The 24,402-nt window shown below is 43.8% G+C and overlaps 1 protein-coding gene and 1 non-coding gene across 4 annotated transcripts in view; both read right to left on the minus strand.

Annotated features, from left to right (window-relative positions):
- The window catches only part of col21a1 (collagen, type XXI, alpha 1), a 363,276-nt gene that overhangs the window by 62,517 nt on the left and 276,357 nt on the right, over positions 1-24,402 (minus strand). For all 3 annotated transcript variants that reach the window (XM_038800645.1, XM_038800643.1, XM_038800644.1), the window contains one exon: positions 8,938-8,973. In XM_038800645.1, coding sequence (XP_038656573.1) covers positions 8,938-8,973 — 36 coding nt within the window. The remainder of the gene's footprint in view (positions 1-8,937; positions 8,974-24,402) is intronic.
- Positions 9,843-9,950, minus strand: LOC119968071. Its single transcript, XR_005461105.1, has one exon. It is a non-coding gene; the product is annotated as a U6 spliceosomal RNA (small nuclear RNA).

A 24,402-nucleotide genomic window follows, 5' to 3' on the forward strand; every position in this document is an offset into this window, starting at 1 on the left:
CTACTGACCCTCAGGTCCAGGAAGCTCCAAGTTTCCCAATGGCAGGAAGTCCTCCCTGACGCGCTCCACGCAATTAGATCCCTCCTGTGTATAGCTACCAACCAAACCCCCCACGAGCGGCTCTTCATTTTTTCCAGGGGCACTACCACAGGGGTCTCACTTCTGGCGTGGCTGAGGATGCCAGGCCCGGTTCTCCTAAGGACGCACGTCAGGGCGCACAAGACCGACCCCATTGTTGAAAAGGTGCGCCTGCTTCACTCCAACCCACAGTACGCATTTGTTGAGTTCCCGGACGGTCGCCAGGACACAGTATCACTCCGGGACCTGGCACCCGCTGGATCCAGCCCCCCTCTACCCCACCGAGGAACTCCTTTCCCCGTTCCCTATGCGGCCGCCCCCTTGCGCCCCCGATTCTGCGAGCTCACTCCACCAGTCCCGAGCGCCAGCACCAGCCCGCCCCCCGTGCCCCCAGTCTCCATTCGACCAGGAGGTGTATGAGGCTTGGACAAGACTCGCCCCGGAGCTGGCAACCAGACCCCAGACCTCGACGCCCGCCCAGTCACCGCAAGAGGCTGCAACCCCGGTGCTCCGCAGATCAAAACGGACAATTCGTCCACCGGACAGACTGACTCTTTGAGCCATCACCCCCGCCGGACTTGATTTTTTTAACAGGGGGTGAATGTGGTGAATGTGATTCACACTATATATAGTTGGTAATATCACTTCATGTATATATGTTCGTTATCTACCCGTTGTAAGATCAATGCTGTATATAGTTGCCAATAAAACTCCGTGTATATATGTTCTCTATCCACCATTGTAAGTGCAGTTGCACTATCCGACCACCAGGGGAAGTCGCTCTGGGAGTACGCGAGAGTTTGTACTGGGCTCCTCCCTTGGCTCCGCCCAGGACTCCTCCCCCTGGGACCGATGTATAAAGATCAGCACCTTAGAGCCAGCCTGCCAGTTCATCTGAAGTGCAATGACGAATAGGCTGGCTCTGTTGTAAGTGTATTAAAGTCTCTGTTCCGATCCAACTACACGTGTTCGCTGAATTGATGGTTCCATCACAGCGCATAAATCTGGAAGTTGCGGAGAGCTATCACTCCTGAGGGTTCACCACTTGTATGACGGTCTGCATCTTTAAACCACAAGTACGGAACCAGTGTGAATTAAGACTAACTGACCACTAATTATTAAGAAGCCTTCAACAAAACAAATCATATTAAATCCAATTTAATCTTTTCTCTGAAGCAGCCTTGTTTAGAGGGGCAATAAAATGGAACACCAGTAAAACGAGGAAGCAAGAATACTGGTCCAAACTTTTTATATCTGGAAAGCCATAACCAAAACTGCCTGTCATTTTTGCCCACTACACAGCACTGCGAGACCTCACTGAAGTCGATGCCAAAGAGAATCTTACTTCTGGAAATTCTTTGCAAAGAACTCCCAGAAGAAAAAAATCAGATGAAACCGGTTGAAAACTGCAACTGAACTGGCATGTAACTGGAATAACCAGCATGCACGTGCAGCAACCAATAGCAACCAGAACAACAGGAAGTCCAACAGGAAATCAGTTGGCATCCGATTTTGTCAGCTAACATTGGCTGTTGCCGGTTGTGATTTGCAGATAGCAGTAAACAGTATTCAAAGGACCTCAATTGGTATGCATCTCTCCTGGTAACGGGTTTAAAGTGGCAGTTTAAATAATAATCAAGTGTGAATGGCTTATGGAGGAGAAACAGCTTATAGATGATTGGGAAAGTCCATATGGGATACATATGTTAATGTATAATGAAGGACGTTGATGGGGGAAGGCAGCCGAATACAGAGAAGGCATAATCAAAGAATAACAACGGTATAATTACCCAGAACCTGAGAAGCAAGGGAGGCAGTTACCATCTAGTAGTCTCAGAAAGCAGACAGGCCAGTTTCTAGCCACCAACCTAGCAGTCCATGTTTACAGCAAAAAAAGCTTCCAAGCCTTAGAGCAGTGCAGAAAACCTTTGTAACAGCAGTTTTAAAATATCTTCATAGGACCAGGAAACAAATGGTTCCCAGATTTGAGTATCCTCACTGTACTGTGTGGTAACTATGGCGGGTTATTCAATTTGGATGTTATTTGGGGAACTGGGGAAGTCTTAGAGTTCAGGTATTGTAGATTTATTTTGTAACAAGGGGTACATTCTCTATAAAACGTGTGTTTAGTAATTCATACATTTTAATTGTGTGAGAGTAGAATAGTTCTGTTTGCGTGTATTTGTCTTTTCTTTACTTTAATAAATAGACTTTAATAATTATTATAGAATGATAGAATCCCTACAGTGCAGAAGAAAGCCATTCGGCCCATCGAGCCTGCACCAACCCTTTGAAAGACCCACCTTACCTACGCCCAATTCCCCACCCTATTCCTGTAACCCCACCCGAAGGGGCAATTTAGCATTGACAATCCATCTAATCTACACATCTTTGGACCGTGTGAGGAAACAGAAGCACCTGGAGGGAACCCATGCAGACACGGGAAGAAACTCCACACAGTCACCTGAGGTTGCAATCGAACCCGAGTCCCTGGCGTTGTGAGACAGCAGTGCAAACCACTGTGCCACCGTGCCACTTTGATATAACTCACAGCTATACGACAACTGGGCTATTTATTCTCACTGGGGTTTCACTTGTCTTCTCACACCAAAACAAAAAAAACTATACACCCCCACAAACCAGTGTTCCCAGTTAGGATACCTTCACAGATAACAACAGCGTGCTTCATAACATCGGGGACAACTAATTTAACTGGAAATTGACTGGTTGAAGCCTAGACGCTGTTATTCTCTGCATGGTCCCTTGTATTTTATGTGTCACCAATATCAGACAAGTGTTCCCTATACCTAGAAATGTGATGGTAGCTAGGTGCATGCTTTGATTCAATGTCAGTGGGGGTAACATCGCAGTGCATCTGACAGCAAAATTCAACTGGAATTAATCTTTTTATTCAAAGGTATAACAGAAAAACATCTAGAAACTGAAAATAAAATACCTATTCAGCACAAATTTCATACTAGACATGTTTTATTGAATGCTTGTCTAGAAACCAAGAAATAATAAACAAGAATCAGAATAAATTACAAAAGGGAAAGTTATACTTGGCCCATCTTACTAGATGCTTTGCAGGAGAAACAGTGAGAATAGACAAGGGTAATACAGTAGATACGATATATATATATTTTTTACATAGAATTTACAGTGCAGAAGGGGCCATTCGGCCCATCGAGTCTGCACCGGCTCTTGGAAAGAGCATCCTACCCAAGGTCAACACCTCCACCCTATCCCCATAACCCAGTAACCCCACCCAATACTAAGGGCAATTTTGGACACTAAGGGCAATTTATCATGGCCAATCCACCTAACCTGCACATCTTTGGATTGTGGGAGGAAACCGGAGTACCCGGAGGAAACCCACGTATACACGGGGAGGATGTGCAGACTCCGCACAGACAGTGACCCAAGCCGGAATCGAACCTGGGACCCTGGAACTGTGAAGCGATTGTGCTATCCACAATGCTACCGTGCTGCATGAAGTGGCAATCACCATCTGTTTGCCACTTCACTCCCTTTTGCTTCACCCAGGTCCGGAGCTGCACATTTCTTCCCCAATTGTCTGATCTGAGCCTGGTGAGAAATGTGCAGCACAGCAGCTCTAAGGTCCTTTCAGTGTAGGGCAGCAGTGGCAGTGGAAGGGAAGCTATGCCCCCTTTTTTTTTTACAGCATTAGCTTGTCCATCCTGCTGCAAATGGGCCCTGTCAGGTTAACAAGCTGTTCACATAAAAGGGTCTTTGTTTTAGAAACAACCTGGACCATTTTGTTTATCTGCTACTAGATGTGAAAGAGAAGAAATTAGAAGGTAGTATGTGATTAGTCAACATTGTTTTATGTTTTATAGTGGGGCGCACTTATTAAATTAAAATATAACATATTGACTAACTCTATAGATGACTGTTTTACTTGGCTTGCTTACTTCCTTGTCTCTAAAATTTAGACAAACGTAAACACATAAATGTGCATTTAACTTACATTATAAATAATGGGAACACATTTTACTCTTTAGTGTGTAGAGTATGATGTGATGAAAATTCATATTAGCAATTCAGATGCACAGGCCAGGTTGCCCAATTCACGGCCCATTCAGTTTTTTACACTGTAACATAAGTGATATATTTCTGCGAGGAATAAGAATTTACAATACATATTGTTATGATCCCAGCTGATGTTACCACTGGCCAAGTCAGACCAGGGTGGAACCTGGCTTGATAGACCCTAACTTTTATTTTTAATTTAGATACGTGGATGGGTGCTGAGCAAAGTTACAGGAGTCAGTTGATGAACTTTTGACAAAAGAATAAACCATTTATTAAATAAGAACAGATGATCTATATTACACTACTCCTTTGTCCTATTATACCTTGATGTGGAGATGCCAGCGTTGGACTGGGGTGAGCACAGTAAGAAGTCTTACAACACCAGGTTAAAGTCCAACAGGTTTGGTTCGAATCACAATTGTTTTGAGTGATTTGAAACAAACCTGTTGGACTTTAACCTGGTGTTATAAGACTTCTTACTATTATATCTTTACAGATATATACAGAATTGTCAGGATAATACAAGTTACAAAATCTATTTTATAATCTAATGTTCACAGTAAGTACACAGCCCATGTAAAACAATAGGTAAACAGTAGTCAGACTCCCCAAAGTCTGAAACCAATTGACAGATGCCACCCAAAGAATTCTACATATTTCTCATCAATTCCCTCCACATGCTTGTCACATTGTTAGCCAACTGGTCTCACTGGAACTCCGTTTTTCACATGAGGATTCCAAATCTTTCTCAAAGAACACACCTTGAAATCTTCTCCCAAATGAGAAGAAATTTCTGCCAGGTGTCTTCACGGATCCCCCTCCAGGATTTCAACGTTGCTTTCTGGTATTCCTCTGACCTGGAATGCCATATGCATTCAAGCTTCACCTTCCACGCAATCTTTTAGATAACCAGACGTGTTAACAGAGCATAGTAAGGAGTCACCAACCTTGATTCTTTGGTTTCTTGGTCTTACCCTAGATCTGCACCTTGCAGCCCTGTCTTTTAACCGGAACCTCTCTCTCTGCTCCTTGCTCTTAACTTCACTCAACCGGACCTTTTCTCCCAGATTCCCATTCTTTCCTTTGACTTCTTAGTCTTGCTGGAACTTTCTTCTGTCCCATTCCCTGGTTTCTAGTACTTCTCTGGTCATTAGTTTGGGACTTGCTCACTGTCGCCTCTCTTCATCCCTGTTCCAGCAGTTTCTGTGGATGGCTCTTTGTTTCTGTGTTATCTTGTTCCAACTGACTCAAATTGCTTTTGCTTTTCTGTGTGGGCTCTTGGTTACTCAGCAATAACACTGTTTTTTATACCCGATGTATGCTTTAAAGACATAAAACTCATTAAAAGGCAGGCATCTAAACAAATCCACAGACTTACTGGCACCCTTTAAAAATGCAACTAAAACTTAAAGCTGTAGGCTATGCCAACACACACAAATGCATATGACTTAAAACTATATTTCCTCACAATATATAGTTTAGGTCAGGTGTGTAATGGTATGCATTATCTTAATTGCTCCATTTTCTTTGCAAAGTTAAAAGTTTACCGAGTAAAACTGCCACGGAAAGTAGTTTTAGATGTTTTACCACCTTGTCAAAAACAGGAATGCTACAAAAATGAAATTAATTCACAGGTGGGTGAAACAGCACTTATTGTTTAGTCTGAAATGCAGCAATTTCATTCCAACACATCCACAAAGTATGAATGCAGTCATGTATGTGTCCCTGTGTATGTTGCTTTGCAATACCGATTCTAACTGTCTGAGTTTAGACAGCTGCAGTACAAGCTGCATGTGGATTACCTCCAAACATCAATAATGTGTTCTGTCTGGAAATAAAATCTTAAAATATCTGTTCTGACAACATCACAGTATTTTGAGAATGTACTGCTGTGAGCAATTATATTTACTCCATTGATCAAACTGAAAGCTACTGAATAATGACTTCAAAAGTTATTCCCTGGTAATTTAGGGATTTGTTTTGCCTTTTTTCCAAATAAAGGATTAGTTAGCGACATTTTCTGGAAACAACAAACTCAAATTGATTAATCACAATGCAAAATTCATACTCTTGAAGTGTTTGCATTATGGAGTTTGTAAATTCGTAATGGTACAGCAGAGTTTGGGAAGCCAGGAATAAAATTAATCTTGGTTAGGAGTGATTATGCAATGAGAATGGTAAGAAGTAGAGTTTTCTCTTGTACTGGATGAGGATAGAAGGGAGGGAATTGTTCATAGTATTGGAGGGTTGGTTGAGGTGTGAGTGGAGGGTTGAAATACCTCTGGTATGGGTTCCAGAGAGAAGCACAGATAAAGTGCAGTACTTAACCTTTGCAGTGAAACATTATGGCATTGGTGCTGGCTTGATGACCTCGGAACTGCGTCTCCACACATGATAGGCAGAATGATTGGCAAGCTGCCTGCCATTTCTGGGGAACAAGAGCTTCTGAGAAAGAAAGGGCTGGGCCTGTGACTCATTTCAGAGAAGCTTCATTCCTAACCTTGGAATGCCCCTGGAAGTGGATTGGTTTCAAAACAGGTTTGGCAATTAAATGGAAAACCCATTGCTGGGATTATTACATGGCCTAGGTGCTAAAACATCTCAAATCTGTTTCAGATTACAGCAGATGAAATTTGCAACTGGAAAAATACAATACATTAAGTGGGTGTACAGTTGCACTGTTAGTCTGCTAGTGTCAAGTTCGGCCATGCCTTTGGGAACAAGCTGTAACTGAAACTATAGTGAAGTAGTTGATATTTCAGGAATATTTAGCAACAATGCAGTGTAATGTCAGACTTTGCTCTAGTTAGAAGGTCTCCGGTTCAAGCCCCATTCCAAAGAATTGAGCATATAATCTCGGCTGATACCTCTTGATCTTTTTTAACAAGATCACCTGAAATTCAAGAATGGCTTGTGTCTGATGGAGTATGTGTGACATGATATTGGAATTCCAGTGTTAAAGTGCAGATGTGATTTGTTAGGTGTGGAGTAACGAACATGCAGAAGTACACGGTGAACTTGGACTGAAGAACTAGTCTCAGACATGCTCAGCTACTTAACAAACAGAACAACATAAAATGGTTCATGTGACCAGTGAGTGAGAGAATATTTTTAAATCATCAAGGCACTAATACTTGCTCCATTGAGAAACTTACTTAAAACAATCAGGATGGTAATTATCAAAGACAGGGCAGCAAGGTGGCACAAACAGGTGGTTTGTTAAATAGCTGAACATGTCTGAGACAAGTTCTTCAGTCTAAGTTCACCGTGTACTTCTGCATGTTCGTTACTCCACACCTAACAAATCACATCTGAACTTGGTTAGCACTGCTGCCTCACAGTGCCAGGGACATAGATTCAATTTCCATCTTGGGTGACTATCTGTGTGGAATTTGCACTTTCTCCCCTTGTCTGCTTGGGTTTATCCGGGTGCCCTGGTTTCCTCCCACAGTCTAAAGATGTGCAGGTTAGGTGGATTGCCATGCTAAGTTGCGCCGTAGTGTCCAAAGAGTTGCAGGTTAAGTTAAGTGTTATTGAGATAGGGTGGGAACGTGGACTTGAGAGAGTGCCAATGAATGATGTGACCTGTAGGTGGGGAATGCCAATCCAAATAGTGATCACATAATGCAAGTAGCTTTCGTATGTTATCTACGGAATATAATCAAGAAATTAGGAAAATAAGCTTGCATCTTAGAAAGAACTAGGTTTGCCAGAAATCAGTTGTGATAACTCAATAAGGGTGGGGGTGCGAGGGCCAGTGGTGTTGATAGAGATGTGAGCTATAAAAAATGGTTGCCTGACAATCTTAGAATCATCAGACATAGAATTGTGAAACCCAGGAGAAAGTGCCATGCTTTCTTTCTCAATTCCTTCAGACAAAAACAGGAAGGGGATTCTCCATTCCTGAGACAAAGGGCTGGATTCTCCGATTCTGAGGCTATGTCTGGCGATTGGACCAGGGGTGCTCTGCGTGGGTGTTGGGGGGCGGGTGTCGGGGGTCACGTCGGGGGCTCCAGTGGTCAGTGAGGAGATCCGGTGAGCGGAGCTATGTGCCGTGTGCAGCCTCAGCCACTGAGGCCCCCTATCTAATCCGAGTGCCGTTCAATAGCGCTGTATTCTTGCCACTGTGAGCACTGGAAACACGTGGCTAAACGCACTCACTATGGGACTTTGTTTCCATTAATTTAAATCGTACCCATTATTTTTTTCTATCTTTCTTTCATTCGCCCCTCACCTACTTTAACTATTTTTGTTCAATGGACGTTATCAAATATTTTGATTATTCTAATTCTTGAAGATAGTAGGCTGGTCATACAATCTTCTAATCAAAATAGATGAAATGGTGCAGAGTTGAATATAAGCTGCTATCACCTGATAAGATATTTGTCTAGTTTAATGCTTTCAATTAGAATGTACTTCAGAGTAAAATTTAACCTGTACTGATTATCTTAGACAGCACTAAAATACAAATGCTGCACATATATGGTACTTCCTATATTACACCCATATTTTATTTAGAGGCACAGAACAGTTGACTGCATTCTTGGTCACTATTAGCACATTTAATACGTTATGTTCCACGTTTTTAATAATTGATATAATTAACGTTGTGATAATAATAACACATGTAGTGGTGTACATTACAATCCAATTCAAAGTCTGAGTTTCCTTTGCACCCTGATTCTTTTGTTTGCAATTCATACTGGAGTTATGGAATGTGTTCAATAAGTTTATTTACACTTGTAATTAGAATACTGGAACTATTAAATGATTTTTCATTTTCATGAGGATAGAGCAATTTACCTGGTTTCCTTTGACACCTGTTTTTCCTACGTCACCCTGAAAGAAAACAGATTTAACTTTTGTCAAAACTTCTCACTTGGAGCAAGCAAACTAAAAATTATGAACCATTTCAGCATTCAGTTTCATCTGTATCATATGGAATATAACCATAGTTTACCAGAGTAAAAAAAACTAATAGAAAGAATACCATGAAAAATAAACCTCAATATCATTGCTGAATCTTCAACATTTATTGATCTAAAATATTTGAAAAATGATCCAGAATGGTATTCTTTTGTAACAACAGTTTGTTTGAAGATAACTTCTACTATTCTCCGACACTAATGAGGCCCACAATTAACTTTTAATGCAGAATAGAGTAATTTATTTCATAATAATTCCATTGTTATGATGTTTTTTAATTCTAAAAAAAAGTCATTGTATAATTTATTGAAACAATAATTACATAAGAATATTGGCACATTATTGACACCGAGTTGATCTAGTGCAGTTTTTCCTTTATTCCTTCATGGCATGTTGGCATCACTGGCAAGGTCAGCATTTGTTGCCCATCCTTAACTGTCTTTGAACTATGTGCCATTTGAAAAATGAAATGAAATGAAAATGAAATGAAAATCGTTTATTGTCACGAGTAGGCTACAATGAAGTTACTGTGAAAAGCCCCTAGTCGCCACATTCCGGCGCCTGTCCGGGGAGGCTGGTACGGGAATCAAACCGTGCTGCTGGCCTGCTTGGTCTGCTTTAAAAGCCAGCGATTTAGCTGAGTGAGCTAAACCAGCCCCATTTCAGAGGGCAGTTAAGAATCAACCACAGTACTGTGGGTCTGGAGTCACAGAAAGGCCAGGCTTGGTACGGTGGCATTTTTTCCAGCATTTTCTCCTTTGGTTTCAGATTCCAGCATCCGCATAATTTGCTTATATTAGTTAAGGTGGCAGTTTCCTTCTTTGCGCAGGGGCTATGATAATCTTCTCTGTGTCATTCCAATTTAGTATATGTGCTGCTGAAGCGAGCACAGCAGTTTCCTTCCTTCAAGGACATTAGTGAACCAAATGGGGTTTCCAAAAATCAAGAATTGGTCACCATCGCTGATGCTAGCTTTCAATTTCAGATTTTATTAATTGAATTTAAATTCCACCACCCGCCTTTGAACCTTTGCTCCCAGAGCATTAGACTGACCTCTGGAGTACGAGTCCAGCAACAATAACACTACATCAACAACTTTCATGGTTGAGCAAAGATACAAGAATGTCCAGTTGTAAATCTAGAATGATTGTTTTTAAGGTCTTTTTAACATAAATATATAATTTGCTTGTCATAACTGATGTTTTTTACAGTCGGCTAGACTCGCTGTTAACACACTCAATGGATGGAATCTTACCATATTTTTTCAAAGTGTCAGGCTCAGACTGAAAACCTGTGTCGCTCTACAGCAGCACACTCCAGTTTTCACTCCAGATCTTGGGCCTTTCAAAATTAAAAAAAAGTGGGTACACCATCACTCTGGCGGGATAGGTCCTAATAGAGCAGGCTGCACAGAGATAAGCGGTACCTCAATCAGAACTAAACATCAACCCCACCCATCATGGATGTATCGGAGGGATCCCCCCCTGCAACACAATCACTTGGAGCTCTCCCTCCGCAGCGTGAAATTATCGCTGGCAATTTCGCCCCCCCTCACTATCCGCTCTCCCCGTGCCTGAAAGTTCCCCTCGACCCTCTCCCCCATACCACACGTAACGGGAACCCTCTCCCCCGCTCCCCCAATGTGGCTCCCCAGAGGGCCTGCCCTGGCACTGCCCCTTGGCACAGTTTGGCACTGCCAGGTCACTGCCCAGGCTTGTCCATGTCCCTGCTCTTCCAGGGACAACACTTACCTTTGCACCCCTGGGGGGGAAATGATGTCTCGAAGTAATTGTTGCAAATCTCTCAACGATGTGATGTCACGTCGGCGAAGTTCAAAGGGGGAATCATGTGGTGAGGCTGCTGGGTGACTACATTCAAATACATCCAGAAACATTAAAATGAGGTTCTCGCCCTTTATGGGCATGTACCTCAAGACATCACCGGCGAAGAACGTGGAAAATCGGGAAATGCGATCTCTCTGGACAGAATTGCGTTTCCGGATTATCTCCGGATTTTTCGCCTGTATCGTCAATCCCGTGGACCGTGAACGCAAACTCAAAATCCCCTCAACTTTGAATCCCAAGGTTGCAAGTTGAAAGTTGGGCATTCAGTCCACTGAGGGAAAGAACAGATAGTTTATGTTGTCTGAATTGGGGATTCAAATACGTATCCAGGGAACATTTTTAGGATTTATTTATTTTAATTACTTTAAATTAATTGAATTTTGAGTTCCAAGTGGATCAAGAACAAACACTGTAACATATTTGTGGATGAGTCAAAATAAGTGTTGTTTACATTTATTCACACTCTTGTTTATCCACTGTGCAGACCAGTTGGGAACATATAAGAACATAAGAACTAGGAGCAGGAGTAGGCCATCTGGCCCCTCGAGCCTGCTCCGCCATTCAATGAGATCATGGCTGATCTTTTGTGGACTCAGCTCCACTTTCCGGCCCTTAATCCCTTTATTCTTCAAAAAACTATCTATCTTTACCTTAAAAACATGTAATAAGAACATAAGAACTAGGAGCAGGAGTAGGCTATCTGGCCCCTCGAGCCTGCTCCGCCATTCAATGAGATCATGGCTGATCTTTTGTGGACTCAGCTCCACTTTCCGGCCCAAACACCATAACCCTCAATCCCTTTATTCTTCAAAAAACTATCTATCTTTACCTTAAAAACATGTAATAAGAACATAAGAACATAAGAACTAGGAGCAGGAGTAGGCTATCTGGCCCCTCGAGCCTGCTCCGCCATTCAATTAGATCATGGCTGATCTTTTGTGGACTCAGCTCCACTTTCCGGCCCGAACACCATAACCCTTAATCCCTTTATTCTTCAAAAAACTATCTATCTTTACCTTAAAAACATGTAATGAAGGAGCCTCAACTGCTTCACTGGGCAAGGAATTCCATAGATTCACAACCCTTTGGGTGAAGAAGTTCCTCCTAAACTCAGTCCTAAATCTACTTCCCCTTATTTTGAGGCTATGTCCCCTAGTTCTGCTGTCACCCGCCAGTGGAAACAATCTGCCCGCATCTATCCTATCTATTCCCTTCATAATTTTAAATGTTTCTATAAGATCCCCCCTCATCCTTCTAAATTCCAACGAGTACAGTCCCAGTCTACTCAACCTCTCCTCATAATCCAATCCCTTCAGCTCTGTGATTAACCTAGTGAATCTCCTCTGCACACCCTCCAGCGCCAGTACGTCCTTTCTCAAGTAAGGAGACCAAAACTGAACACAATACTCCAGGTGTGGCCGCACTAACACCTTATACAATTGCAACATAACCTCCCTAGTCTTAAACTCCATCCCTCTAGCAATGAAGGACAAAATTCCATTTGCCTTCTTAATCACCTGTTGCACTTGTAAACCAACCTTCTGTGACTCATGCACTAGCACACCCAAGTCTCTCTGAACAGCGGCATGCTTTAATATTTTATTGTTTAAATAATAATCCCGTTTGCTGTTATTCCTACCAAAATGGATAACCTCACATTTGTCAACATTGTATTCCATCTGCCAGACCCTAGCCCATTCACTTAACCTATCCAAATCCCTCTGCAGACTTCCAGTATCCTCTGCACTTTTCACTTTACCACTCATCTTAGTGTCATCTGCAAACTTGGACACATTGCCCTTGGTCCCCAACTCCAAATCATCTATGTAAATTGTGAACAATTGTGGGCCCAACACGGATCCCTGAGGGACACCACTAGCTACTGATTGCCAACCAGAGAAACACCCATTAATCCCCACTCTTTGCTTTCTATTAATTAACCAATCCTCTATCCATGCTACTACTTTACCCTTAATGCCATGCATCTTTATCTTATGCAGCAACCTTTTGTGTGGCACCTTGTCAAAGGCTTTCTGGAAATCCAGATATACCATATCCATTGACTCCCCGTTATGTACTGCACTGGTAATGTCCTCAAAAAATTCCACTAAATTAGTTAGGCATGACCTGCCCTTTATGAACTCATGCTGCGTCTGCCCAATGGGACAATTTCTATCCAGATGCCTCGCAATTTCTTCCTTGATGATAGATTCCAGCATCTTCCCTACTACCGAAGTTAAGCTCACTGGTCTATAATTTCCTGCTTTCTGCCTACCTCCTTTTTTAAACAGTGGTGTCACGTTTGCTAATTTCCAATCCACCGGGACCACCCCAGAGTCTAGTGAATTTCGGTAAATTATCACTAGTGCATCTGCAATTTCCCTAGCCATCTCTTTTAGCACTCTGGGATGCATTCCATCAGGGCCAGGGACTTGTCTACCTTTAGCCCCATTAGCTTGCCCATCACTACCTCCTTAGTGATAACAATCCTCTCAAGGTCCTCACCTGTCATAGCCTCATTTCTATCAGTCGCTGGCATGTTATTTGTGTCTTCCACTGTGAAGACCGACCCAAAAAACTTGTTCAGTTCCTCAGCCATTTCCTCATTTCCCATTATTAAAACTCCCTTCTCATCTTCTAAAGGACCAATATTTACCTTAGCCACTCTTTTTTGTTTAATATATTTGTAAAAACTTTTACTGTCTGTTTTTATATTCTGAGCAAGTTTACTCTCATACTCTATCTTACTCTTCTTTATAGCTTTTTTTAGTAGCTTTCTGTTGCCCCCTAAAGATTTCCCAGTCCTCTAATCTCCCAGCAATTTTTGCCACTTTATATGCTTTTTCCTTCAATTTGATACTCTCCCTTATTTCCTTAGATATCCACGGTCGATTTTCCCTCTTTCTACCGTCCTTCCTTTTTGTTGGTATAAACCTTTGCTGAGCACTGTGAAAACTGGCTTGGAAGGTTCTCCACTGTTCCTCAACTGTTCCACCATAAAGTCTTTGCTCCCAGTCTACCTTAGCTAGTTCTTCTCTCATCCCCTTGTAATCTCCTTTGTTTAAACACAAAACACTAGTATTTGATTTTACTTTCTCACCCTCCATCTGTATTTTAAATTCCACCATATTGTGATCGCTCCTTCCGAGAGGATCCCTAACTATGAGATCATGAATCAATCCTGTCTCATTACACAGGACAAGATCTAGGACCGCTTGTTCCCTCGTAGGTTCCATTACACACTGTTCTAGGAAACTATCGCGGATACATTCTATAAACTCCTCCTCAAGGTTGCCTTGACCGACATGGTTAAACCAATCGCCATGTAGATTAAAATCCCCCATGATAACTGCTGTACCATTTCTACATGCATCAGTAATTTCTTTGTTTATTGCCTGCCCCACCATAACGTTACTATTTGGTGGCCGATAGACTACTCCTATCAGTGACTTTTTCGCCTTACTATTCCTGATTTCCACCCAAATGTGGGACGAATTCTCCTTTCCTGACACTAAGTGTTGACGCCGGGGTTTAAACTAACTTGACAGGGGCTTGGATCCTGAGAGAAGGTTCAGCAGGGAGAGATGCACAGTCAAAGGTGGAAGACACATCAAGTAAGTCAGGAAGGCATAGATTTTTTGGATCAATTAAGAAAGAAGGAAAATTGGCAAGATTAGAAGGTATTTATTTTAATGCAAGGAATCTGACAATCCCATTGCTGTCATTGAGATGTGGTTGAGAGAGGGGCAGGATAAAGGATCTTCAGGCGAGACAGGGAAGGAGGTAAAAGAGGAGCGGGTGTCACAGTTTTGATCAGGGAATCAATTACAGCAATAAGGGGCTGGTTTAGCACACTGGGCTAAATCACTGGCTTTTAAAGCAGACCAAGGCAGGCCAGCAGCACGGTCCAATTCCTGTACCAGCCTCCCCGAACAGGCGCCGGAATGTGGCGACTAGGGGCTTTTCACAGTAATTTCATTTGAAGCCTACTTGTGACAATAAGCGATTTTCATTTTCATTCAAGGAGGTATGGCATCTTAGAAGGCTCTTTAAATGAAGCCATCTGGATAGAAATTAAACACTAAAAAGGAGCAATTACATTGCTGCGAGTGTTCTACAGGCCCCCCAAAAGTCCGAGAGAAATAGAAGAAATATACAGGCAAATTTCAGAGAAGTGGAAAAGTAATAGGGTGGGGATGGTGGGGGATTTCAACTAACTGGGGTAGTTATGTGTAAACATTTTAGAGGGAACAGAATTAGAGGGAGCGGAATTCTTAAAGTGCATCCAGGAGAACTGTATAAGCCAGTACATAGAAGGTCCTTACAAGAGAAGGGTTGGTCCTGAACTTAACAAAGCCAGGCAAGTGGTTGAAGTATCAGTTGGGGAGCATTTTACAGACAGCGATCACAACTCCGTTAGATTCAAGATTGTTATGGAAAAGAACAAGAATGGACCTGAAATCATAGTTATAAACTGGGGGAAGGCTGATTTTTATAAGATCAGATATGATTTGGCCAGAGTGGACTGGCAGCAGATACTTCTGGAAGCAGAACTTAGAAAAGAAATTTGGAGAGCAAAAAAGGGACATGAAAAGGTACTGGCAGGTAAAATGAAGGAACATTCTAAGTTGTTTTACAAGTACATTAAGGATAAAAGGATAACTAGGGAAACAGTAGGGCTCATTAGGGACCATAGTAGCAATTTGTTTGTGGAGCAAGAGGACTAGGTAGGTTTCTAAATGAATGCTTTGTGTTGGTATTCGTTCATGAAAGGGCCGGTGTGGATATAGAGATCAAAGAGAAAGACTGTAATAAAATTAAAGTAATTAACATGGACAGAGAGGTTCTGAGTGGTGTGTCATGCTTAAATATAGACAAATATACAAGGCCAGATGAAATGTATTCAGGCTGTTGAGTGAGCCAAGGCAGAAAATGGCAGGGGCACTGGCAATCATTTTCAATTTCTCTTTGGCAGAGGAGAGGTGCCAGAGAATTGGGGATAGCTAATGTGGTGCCATTATTCAAGAACGGATGAAGGGATAAACAGGAACCTACAGGAAAGTACAGGCCACTCAGTCTAACCTCAGTGGATGAGGAAACTATTGGAAGCAATTCTGAGGGACAGAATTAATCTGTGTTTGGAGAGGCAGGGATTAATCAAGAACAGTCAGCATGGTTTTGTTAAGGGTGGTCATGTCTGACCAACTTGATTGAATTTTTTGAAGAGGTAACTAGGAGTGTAGATGAGGAAAATGTATTTGACGTAGTCTACTTGGACTTCAGCAAGGCTTTTGATAAGGTTCCACATGGGAGGCTGATAGCAAAGGTAAGAGCCCATGCGATCCAAGGAAATTTGGCAAATTAGATTCAGAATTGGCTGAGTGGCAGGAAGCAGAGGGTGATGCCCGAGGGGCATTTTTCTGACTGGAAACCTGTGTCCAGTGGGGTCCCACAAGGATCAGTGTTGGGGCCCTTGCTGTTTGTGGTTTATATAAATCATTTAGACATGAATGTAGGAGGGTTGATCAGCATGTTTGTGGTTTGTGCAGGTTAGGTGGATTGACCATGCTAAATTGCCCTTTAGTTTCTAAAGGTTAGATGGGTTACGGGGATAGGGCAGGATATTGGGCCTAGGTGGGGTGGTCTTTTGCAGGGCCGGTGCAAATTTGATGGACTGAATGGCCTCCTTCTGTAGGAATTGTATGATACAAAAACTGATGGGGTGGTAAATAGTGAGGAGGATAGTCTTAGATTACAGGAAGATATAGACGGGCTGATGCGTGGCAAATGGAATTTAATATGGATAAGTGTGAGGTGATGCACTTGGACAGGACAAACAAGGCAAGGGAATATATATAGTAGGACCATAGAAAGCACCGAGGAACAGAGGGACCTTGGTATGCATCGACATTGGTGCCTTATGGTAGCAGGGCATGTAGGTACAGTGGTTAAAAAGGCATATGGTATAATTGCCTTTATTAGCTGAGGTATAGAGTTTAAGAGCAGCTGGAACTGTATATAATATTGATTTGGCCACAGTTAGAGTATTGTAGAATTCATATTATAGGAGGGATGTGACAGCACTGGAAAGGTGCAGAGGAGATTTGCCAGGTTGTTGCCTGGGCTGGAGAGTTCTTAGCTATGATGTGAGATTGGGTAGACTGGGTTGTTTTCCTTGGACCAGAGGAGACTGAGGGGGGGCATGATTGAGATTTATAAAATTATGAGGGGCATAAAGTAGACAAACTTTTTCCCTTGGTGGAGAGATCAATGACTGGGTCATATATTTAAGGCGAAAGAGAAAATGCTGAAACTCTCAGCAGGTCTGGCAGCATCTGTAGGGAGAGAAAAGAGCTAATGTTTTTTCGAGTCCAATGACTCTTTGTCAAAGCTGTCAAGCTTTGTCAAAGACTCTTTGTCAGCTTTGACAAAGAGTCATTGGACTCGAAACGTTAGCTCTTTTCTCTCCCTACAGATGCTGCCAGACCTGCTGAGATTTTCCAGCATTTTCTCTTTCATTTCCAATTCCAGCATCCACAGGAATTTGCTTTTGTCGTATATTTAAGGTTTGGGGTGGGAGGTTTAGAGTGGATGCGAGGAAAAGCTTTTTCACCCAGAGGGTGGTAGGAGTCTGGAACTCACTGCCTGAAAGGGGGGTGGAGGCAGACACCCTCATTACATTTAAAAAGTATTTGGATGTGCACTTGCGATGCCAAAGCATACGAGGCTATGGGCCCAAGTGCTGGAAAATGGATTAGAATACTTAGGTGGTTGTTTCTGAGCAGTGCTGACAGAGCAGCGGAAGAGTCTTTTTTGTGTTGTAGACCTCTATGACTCTATGAGACTTTTTAAAAAACGTATTTTTATTACAAACATGTAACAAAACAGGTTACAGCAAATCAACACCCCGGGAAACATACTTCCCAACCACCAGCTATTCAGTCTGTACAGATTTGCCCCCTTTTTCACCCCCCCCCCCCCCCCTCTCCCCCTGCGACAAACAGATCCTCAAATACGGCCACAAACATGGTGGCCCTATATTTCCTGTATTGGTCTTCAGAAAGCCAATGGTCCTCTCCACCACTGTTCTAGTGAATACGTGACGGAAGTTATATCTTTCGTCAATCTCTGTTCTCGGGCGCCTGACAGCTTTTCAACAGGTAATTCTTGTTGCCAATTAACCACCTGTCAAGATGAGCTGCAACAGTGAAGGGACTTCGCGCTTGCAAGTGGTGAGGTATGTAAGCATCATGTTAGCTGCTCAGGTACCTTGCATAGACCTGCAAATCCGTGTCTTGTGCTCACAGACTAAGTCCAAAGATGTACAGGCTAGGTGGATTGGCCATGCTAAATTGTCCTTAGGTTAGGTGGGGTTACTGGGATGGGGTGGAGGTGTGGGTTTAAATAGGTGCTCTTTTAAAGAACCAGTGCAGACTTGATGGGCTGAATGGCCTCCTTCTACACTGTAAATTCTATAATTCTATGATTCTGTAAGTGAACTTTCATAGATTGAAAACATTTCCCATTCACAAAATGCCTAGCTGGCCAGCTGGCACCGTGATGGTCACATGGGTGCAATCAATGGCACCCTGGATATGGGGGAACCCTGTAATGGCAGCAAATTTTCTTGCCCGCTCAGCCTGGCTGACGTGGTCTGTCCTGAAATGAATAAATGTCCTTACATGGCTGAGCAGGGTATCAGTGACCAGCTTAACACAGTTGTGTGCAGCTGACTGCAAGACTCCACAAAGATCACCCACAGTGCTCTGGAATGATCCGTGACATTCAGAGCCACAGGCATTGGGTGTCCACCCACACACCTGGAGGATATTGCTGGGTGAATTATCTAGTAGATGGTCATCATTGCTTCCCTTGAAAACTGTAGCCTCCTGCGTTACTGGATCTCTGTCATGTCCAGGTAGTTTGATCGCTGCCTGTACACCCTAGCACCTGGGTAGTAGTATCTTCTGCACGTGTCCTCTCTGCTGTCTTTGATGATCTTGTGCCTGCACCTCTGCTCGAGAGGGATTCCTGTGAGCACTAGGCCCTCCTCTGTCCTCCTCCTCAGGGGAGGTTCCCCCAATTTGTATACAATACCCATCTGCAGGTTTGGAAATGAGACTCGCACATGCGCATAGTTTGACAAATTGACTCAAACCTCTGCAAGCTGATTGGTTAAAGTGACTCAGTGTTGCTTGCCCTGCTCTCACACATGACAGATCCCCTGCAGAAGCTGGTGAACTATATCAGACGCTCAATGGCTGCAACTCTCTCCCATAAAGTGCACTAAACGTTTGGGGTGGCTGCCAGCTTAGTGAATGCCAAGCGCCATTCCTTCATCACTGACTGCAAAATCCAGGCCAAAATAATTACATTCTAGTTGTTTTTGTTGAGGGGTAATGGTGAAGTGGTGCAAAATATGCTGTGCTGTTGTGATTCCCAAACAGAGGAAATAGTTTCTCAGTAAATCATACCATAATTTCCCCAGGAATGTCTGCATTGGAATAATGGTGAATGCTGCAGATTGCCATTACTATGGCAGAAGTTTTCAGCCAATTTTAGGCCAGTCTGTTTTGCAGATGTTCCCTCTTTGTTTATTTTCAAAGATGAAGAGAACTATAAAACGTTAACTTTTCATAGAATCATGGAATATACAGTGCAGAAGGAGGCCATTCGGCCCTTCGAGTCTGCACCGGCCCTTGGAAAGAGCATCCTACCTAATCCTAGGCCTCCACCCTATCCCCGTAACCCAGTAACTCCGCCTATCCTTTTTGGACACGAAGGGCAATTTATCATGGCAAATCCACCTAACCTGCACATCTTTGGACTGTGGGGGGAGAAGGGAACCGGAGCACCCGGAGGAAACCCACGCAGACATGGGGAGAATGTGCAGACTCCACACAGACAGTGACCCAAGCCGGGAATCGAACCTGGTACCCTGGAGCTGTGAAGCAACTGTGCTAACCACTGTGCTACCGCACTCCCTTGAAATTTTGAAATGAACACCAGCTATAACTCACTTATATATTTTTTAAGAGGATGTGGGGTACACAATGTTTAGTGATTTTTTAAATTAAATTGTGTACATTCTCAATCTTTTTATTCTGCAGTGAAAGGTAACCTTTTAAAATCATAATTTACTGAGAGAATGGAAGCTCTTAATTAAAGCCTAATCATTCTTTCGGCAGCTTTCAAGCTCTGGATGATCATGAAAGTGCTTATTTTATTTGGTTCCACACTCTGCTGACTCTGATGATATCACAAAAGCTTTTGTGCCAGATTTGCTCTGGAGTAAAATAATGTCTTTTTAAAATTGATTCAGAAGCTTAGCTGTACAAACTCATGTAAACTGAATAAAACTTTAACAAGCAATAATCTTGTTGTTTTGGTACTTCATGCCAATGGCTATTTAATCATTTTTTTTTTACCACAGTAGGGATTCTGATTACATCAATTTCATCATTTATTTTTCAATAAAATGAGCAAGAGAGAAAAACTTCTGCCCTCAGTTCCAAGGTGCGCTACTTTATAGAACAGTACAGCACAGAACAGGCCCTTCGGCCCTCGATGTTGTGCCGAGCCATGATCACCCTACTCAAACCCACATATCCACCCTATACCCGTAACCCAATAACCCCCCCCTTAACCTTACTTTTTAGGACACTACGGGCAATTTAGCATGGCCAATCCACCTAACCCGCACATCTTTGGACTGTGGGAGGAAACTGGAGCACCCGGAGGAAACCCACGCACACACGGGGAGAACGTGCAGACTCCGCACAGACAGTGACCCAGCCGGGAATCGAACCTGGGACCCTGGAGCTGTGAAGCATTTATGCTAACCACCATGCTACCGTGATGCCCATTCAGGATGCCCATTATATTCAGGAGTATTATAAAGCAACATTTTACACCATGCTACATAAGGGCCAGAATTTTATGCTCAGCACAACGTGTTTTTAGACAGTGTTGAGGGGGGAGCAGGAAACTGCAGGGACGCCATTCCCTCTGGGTTCCCACCTGCCCTGATCTCGCAGCAATTTTATGCTGGGGCAGTCAAGGCCTCGGACAGGAAGCTCAGCCTTTCCCCAGTTGAGTTTGATCTTGAGTGGGAACAGTTGGGGGGGCCTCCAGCAGAAGCCTTCTGACTGGGGGCATCCTCTCCTTAAGGTCCGGTGACCTTTGAACCTCCCTACACTGATTGACCCCTTTGTGACCCTCCAGACCTTCCCTACCCTCCCCGCGGAGTCTCCCCAGGACTTTTTCTCAGGCAGCTCCATTCAGTTCCTCTTCTGGCTACTGCAACGCTGTTGATGGAAGAATTGGAGAGCTGCCGGCCAATCTGAGGTGGAACTTCTTTCCTCGTGAGGGACTGAATAATTCCAGTCAATACATATTGGGGTGTAAAATGACTGAGGGGCCAGTCAGAGTCGGTGGGAATGTGTTCCCTGCGACTCTGGATGGCGGGGTCTTTCTGGTCAGAGTTATTATGCCAGAAAGTCAGTTAAAGAGATAGGTTTTCTGGGGAAAGAGGTGGAGAGGTTTAGGTATGGAATTTCATGTATTAATGCTGAGACAACTGAAGGCATAGCTACCAGTTGTGGAACATTTAAAATCAGGGTCACTCAGGAGTCCTGAATTAAAGGAATGCAGAGATCCTTGTATGTCTATAAGGCTTGCGGAGATTACTGGAGATTACAGAGGTAGGAATGGTGAAATCAATGATGAGAATTTAAAAATCTTAAACTTTTATAAATGTTGCTTAACTGGGAACCAATGTAGGTCAGTGAGTATGGGATGATAGGTGATTGGAACTTGGCACAATAAGGGCACAGGCAGCAGAGCTTTGGATAATTGTCCTAAAGTTTATAGAGGGTAAAATATGATGGGTCAGCAAGGAGTGCATTTAAATTGTCAAGGTTGGAACTAACAAAGGCATAGATTAGGGTTTCAAATGCATATGAGCTGAGGCAGGTGAGGTTGAGTGATATCAGCATTTTCCACCATCCACCTGTGAGATCCCTGCAAGCGAGCTGGCCATTCCATCACATGGTCCCATCAAATCCCTGGGGTGACTGTGGTGGGAACGGTCAGGGTCAGAGGTCAAGGGGAGTCCAGGCCACCCACAACGTCTGCCTATTCCCCCACCTCTCTAGGCAGCCGAGACCGGCCCACTCCTCACACCCTTCTGACAGAGCACCAAAGCAGGTTGTAACAGTGTGAATGTATTTAAGTGACAATGTATACACAGATTTGTGCCCTAGCCCCTATAACTAAACTGTGCTCTGCATTCGTGCCAACTTAACTAGCGTCTAACTTTATTGCCTTACGGGCCCTAACGCTACATCTAGGTGAGTTCCCAGACAGTACAGCAGGAGTGGCGGTGGCCTGCTGCGATTCCCGCCTTGCAGCCTGGGTCCCTGTTGGCGGCCATCTTTTGGGGCACCCGGGCCTGGATAGGCCCGGTTGCTGCTTGGGTACCACAGGTGGCATGGTGCCACCCTGTTCTGCCCGCTGCCCACTAGATACACCAGGGATAGGAGGGGGGTGGGGAGGGGGTCCGAGGTGCTGCGGTGTTCCGGCACCTCCTCTGCAGGAGTCACCGGCACAGGCCAGACTCAGGAACGCTGCTGTGATTTCCAGGTGGCTCTGGTATATGGTCGCCAGTGAGGTGGCAACCCTGTCTTGAGCCTCAAAGAATGCCCAGGCCTTGGACATGCTGATTCATAGCCAAAACTGTTTCCGCCCCCCCCCCCCCCCCCCCCCCCCCCCCCCCCCATGCCGCCACTGCAGCCGCCACCTGTGCGGTGTTAGCCTGGGTGGCATGCATGTTTGGCACCACCTCCTGCTTCTGGACGCGATTGGACTCCTCCAACTGCACCTGCAGGTGCTGGATACTCACCGACAACCCCTCATGGAAGACCATCAGACATAGGAGCAGAATTAGGCCACTCGGCCCATCGAGTCTGCTCTGCCATTCAATCAGAGCTGATATTTTTCTCATTCCCATTCTCTTGTCTTCTCCCCATAACCCCCGATCCCCTTATTAATCAAGAACCTACCTATCTCTGTCTTGAAGACACTCAGTAATTTGGCCTCCACAGCCTTCTGCGGCAAAGAGTTCCACAGATTCACCACCCTCTGGTTGAAGAAATTCCTCCTCATCTCTGTTTTAAAGGATTGTCCCTTACTCTGAGATTGTGTCCTCTGCTTCTAGTTTTTCCGACAAGTGGAAACATCCTCTCCACGCCCACTCTATCCAGGCCTCGCTGTATCCTGTAAATTCCAATAAGATCCCCTCTCATCCTTCTAAACTCCAATGAGTACAGACCCAGATTCCTCAACCGTTCCTCATGTGACAAGGCCTTCATTCCAGGGATCACCCTTAACACCATGGGCTCTAAACTTATTTAACAGTCTCCTGTGTGGCACCTTGTCAAAGGCCTTCAGGAAATCTAAATAAATCACGTCCACTGATGGAGGGTGTTGGCAACAGCTGTGACGGGAAGTCAGTGACAGCCTCAGAAACGAGCTCCAGGGTGTCTTGCATCTCGGGTCGCACGCCCTGTACGTCCGTGCTTTTGGTGGGAAATCACGGAGGGGAGATTCCTCCATTTTCTAGCTGCCAGCAAGCAAACAACAGCACTATGAAGAACTGAAGACGGATTGTTTGGTTATAAGGAAACAAGCTAGGATCTCACAACTGAATCTGCTGGAGTGAGCTGCACAGGAGGACAAAGCAGTGTTAGTGTGAGCTGTATATAGAGGTCCAAGGCCTCTGGTGAGTAGCCAACTAAGAAGAAACTGAAATCTGGAACAAAGCAGTATAAAGGTTGATTTTTTGAATTCTGGCTTTGTTAATTGTGCCAATGCAAATCAGGATGCAAAATCCCTGTGTGTTATATGCAGGGAAGTATGGGCAAATGAGAGTTTGATGCTAACTATGTCTTGCAGACATCTTTTCAATTCTAAACGAACTGAGCCTCAATTTGCAAGGGAAGGATGATGATTGCTTTCAGCACTGTGAAGAAATAGATGCTTTCCAAAAATAATTGAAAGTGTGGCAAATGCGAGCACAAAACCAAAACTACTACATGTTCCCCACACTGCTACAACATCTGGAAGAAAACAGTGTTAGTAAGGGAACTGTCAATCCACTGGCAAATCTTATTCACTCGCATCTGGCTGGGCTGATCAACCTTTTTTGTCACTACTTTCCAGAGGAGAAATTTCAGATTTTGAAACAGAAGAGGTGGTTGAAAGTTCCTTTGAGTTTGAGACCCCAGAGTCAATTATTAACTTACAGCTGACTCGAAATGAAGAGACTGAATATATACGTCTCACCTGTGACAGCACATTAAAAACATGCCACAAGTCCATGAGGCTGTCAGCATTCTGGAGTAGCGTTGTCAAGGAGTACCCAGTGCTGAGTAAAACAAGAATTTTGTTGCTATTGCTCTTCACAACGACCTACATGTGCGAGGTTGGATTTTCTGTC

This window comes from Scyliorhinus canicula, chromosome 6 (genome assembly GCF_902713615.1).
Source record: "Scyliorhinus canicula chromosome 6, sScyCan1.1, whole genome shotgun sequence".
Lineage (NCBI taxonomy): Eukaryota > Metazoa > Chordata > Chondrichthyes > Carcharhiniformes > Scyliorhinidae > Scyliorhinus > Scyliorhinus canicula.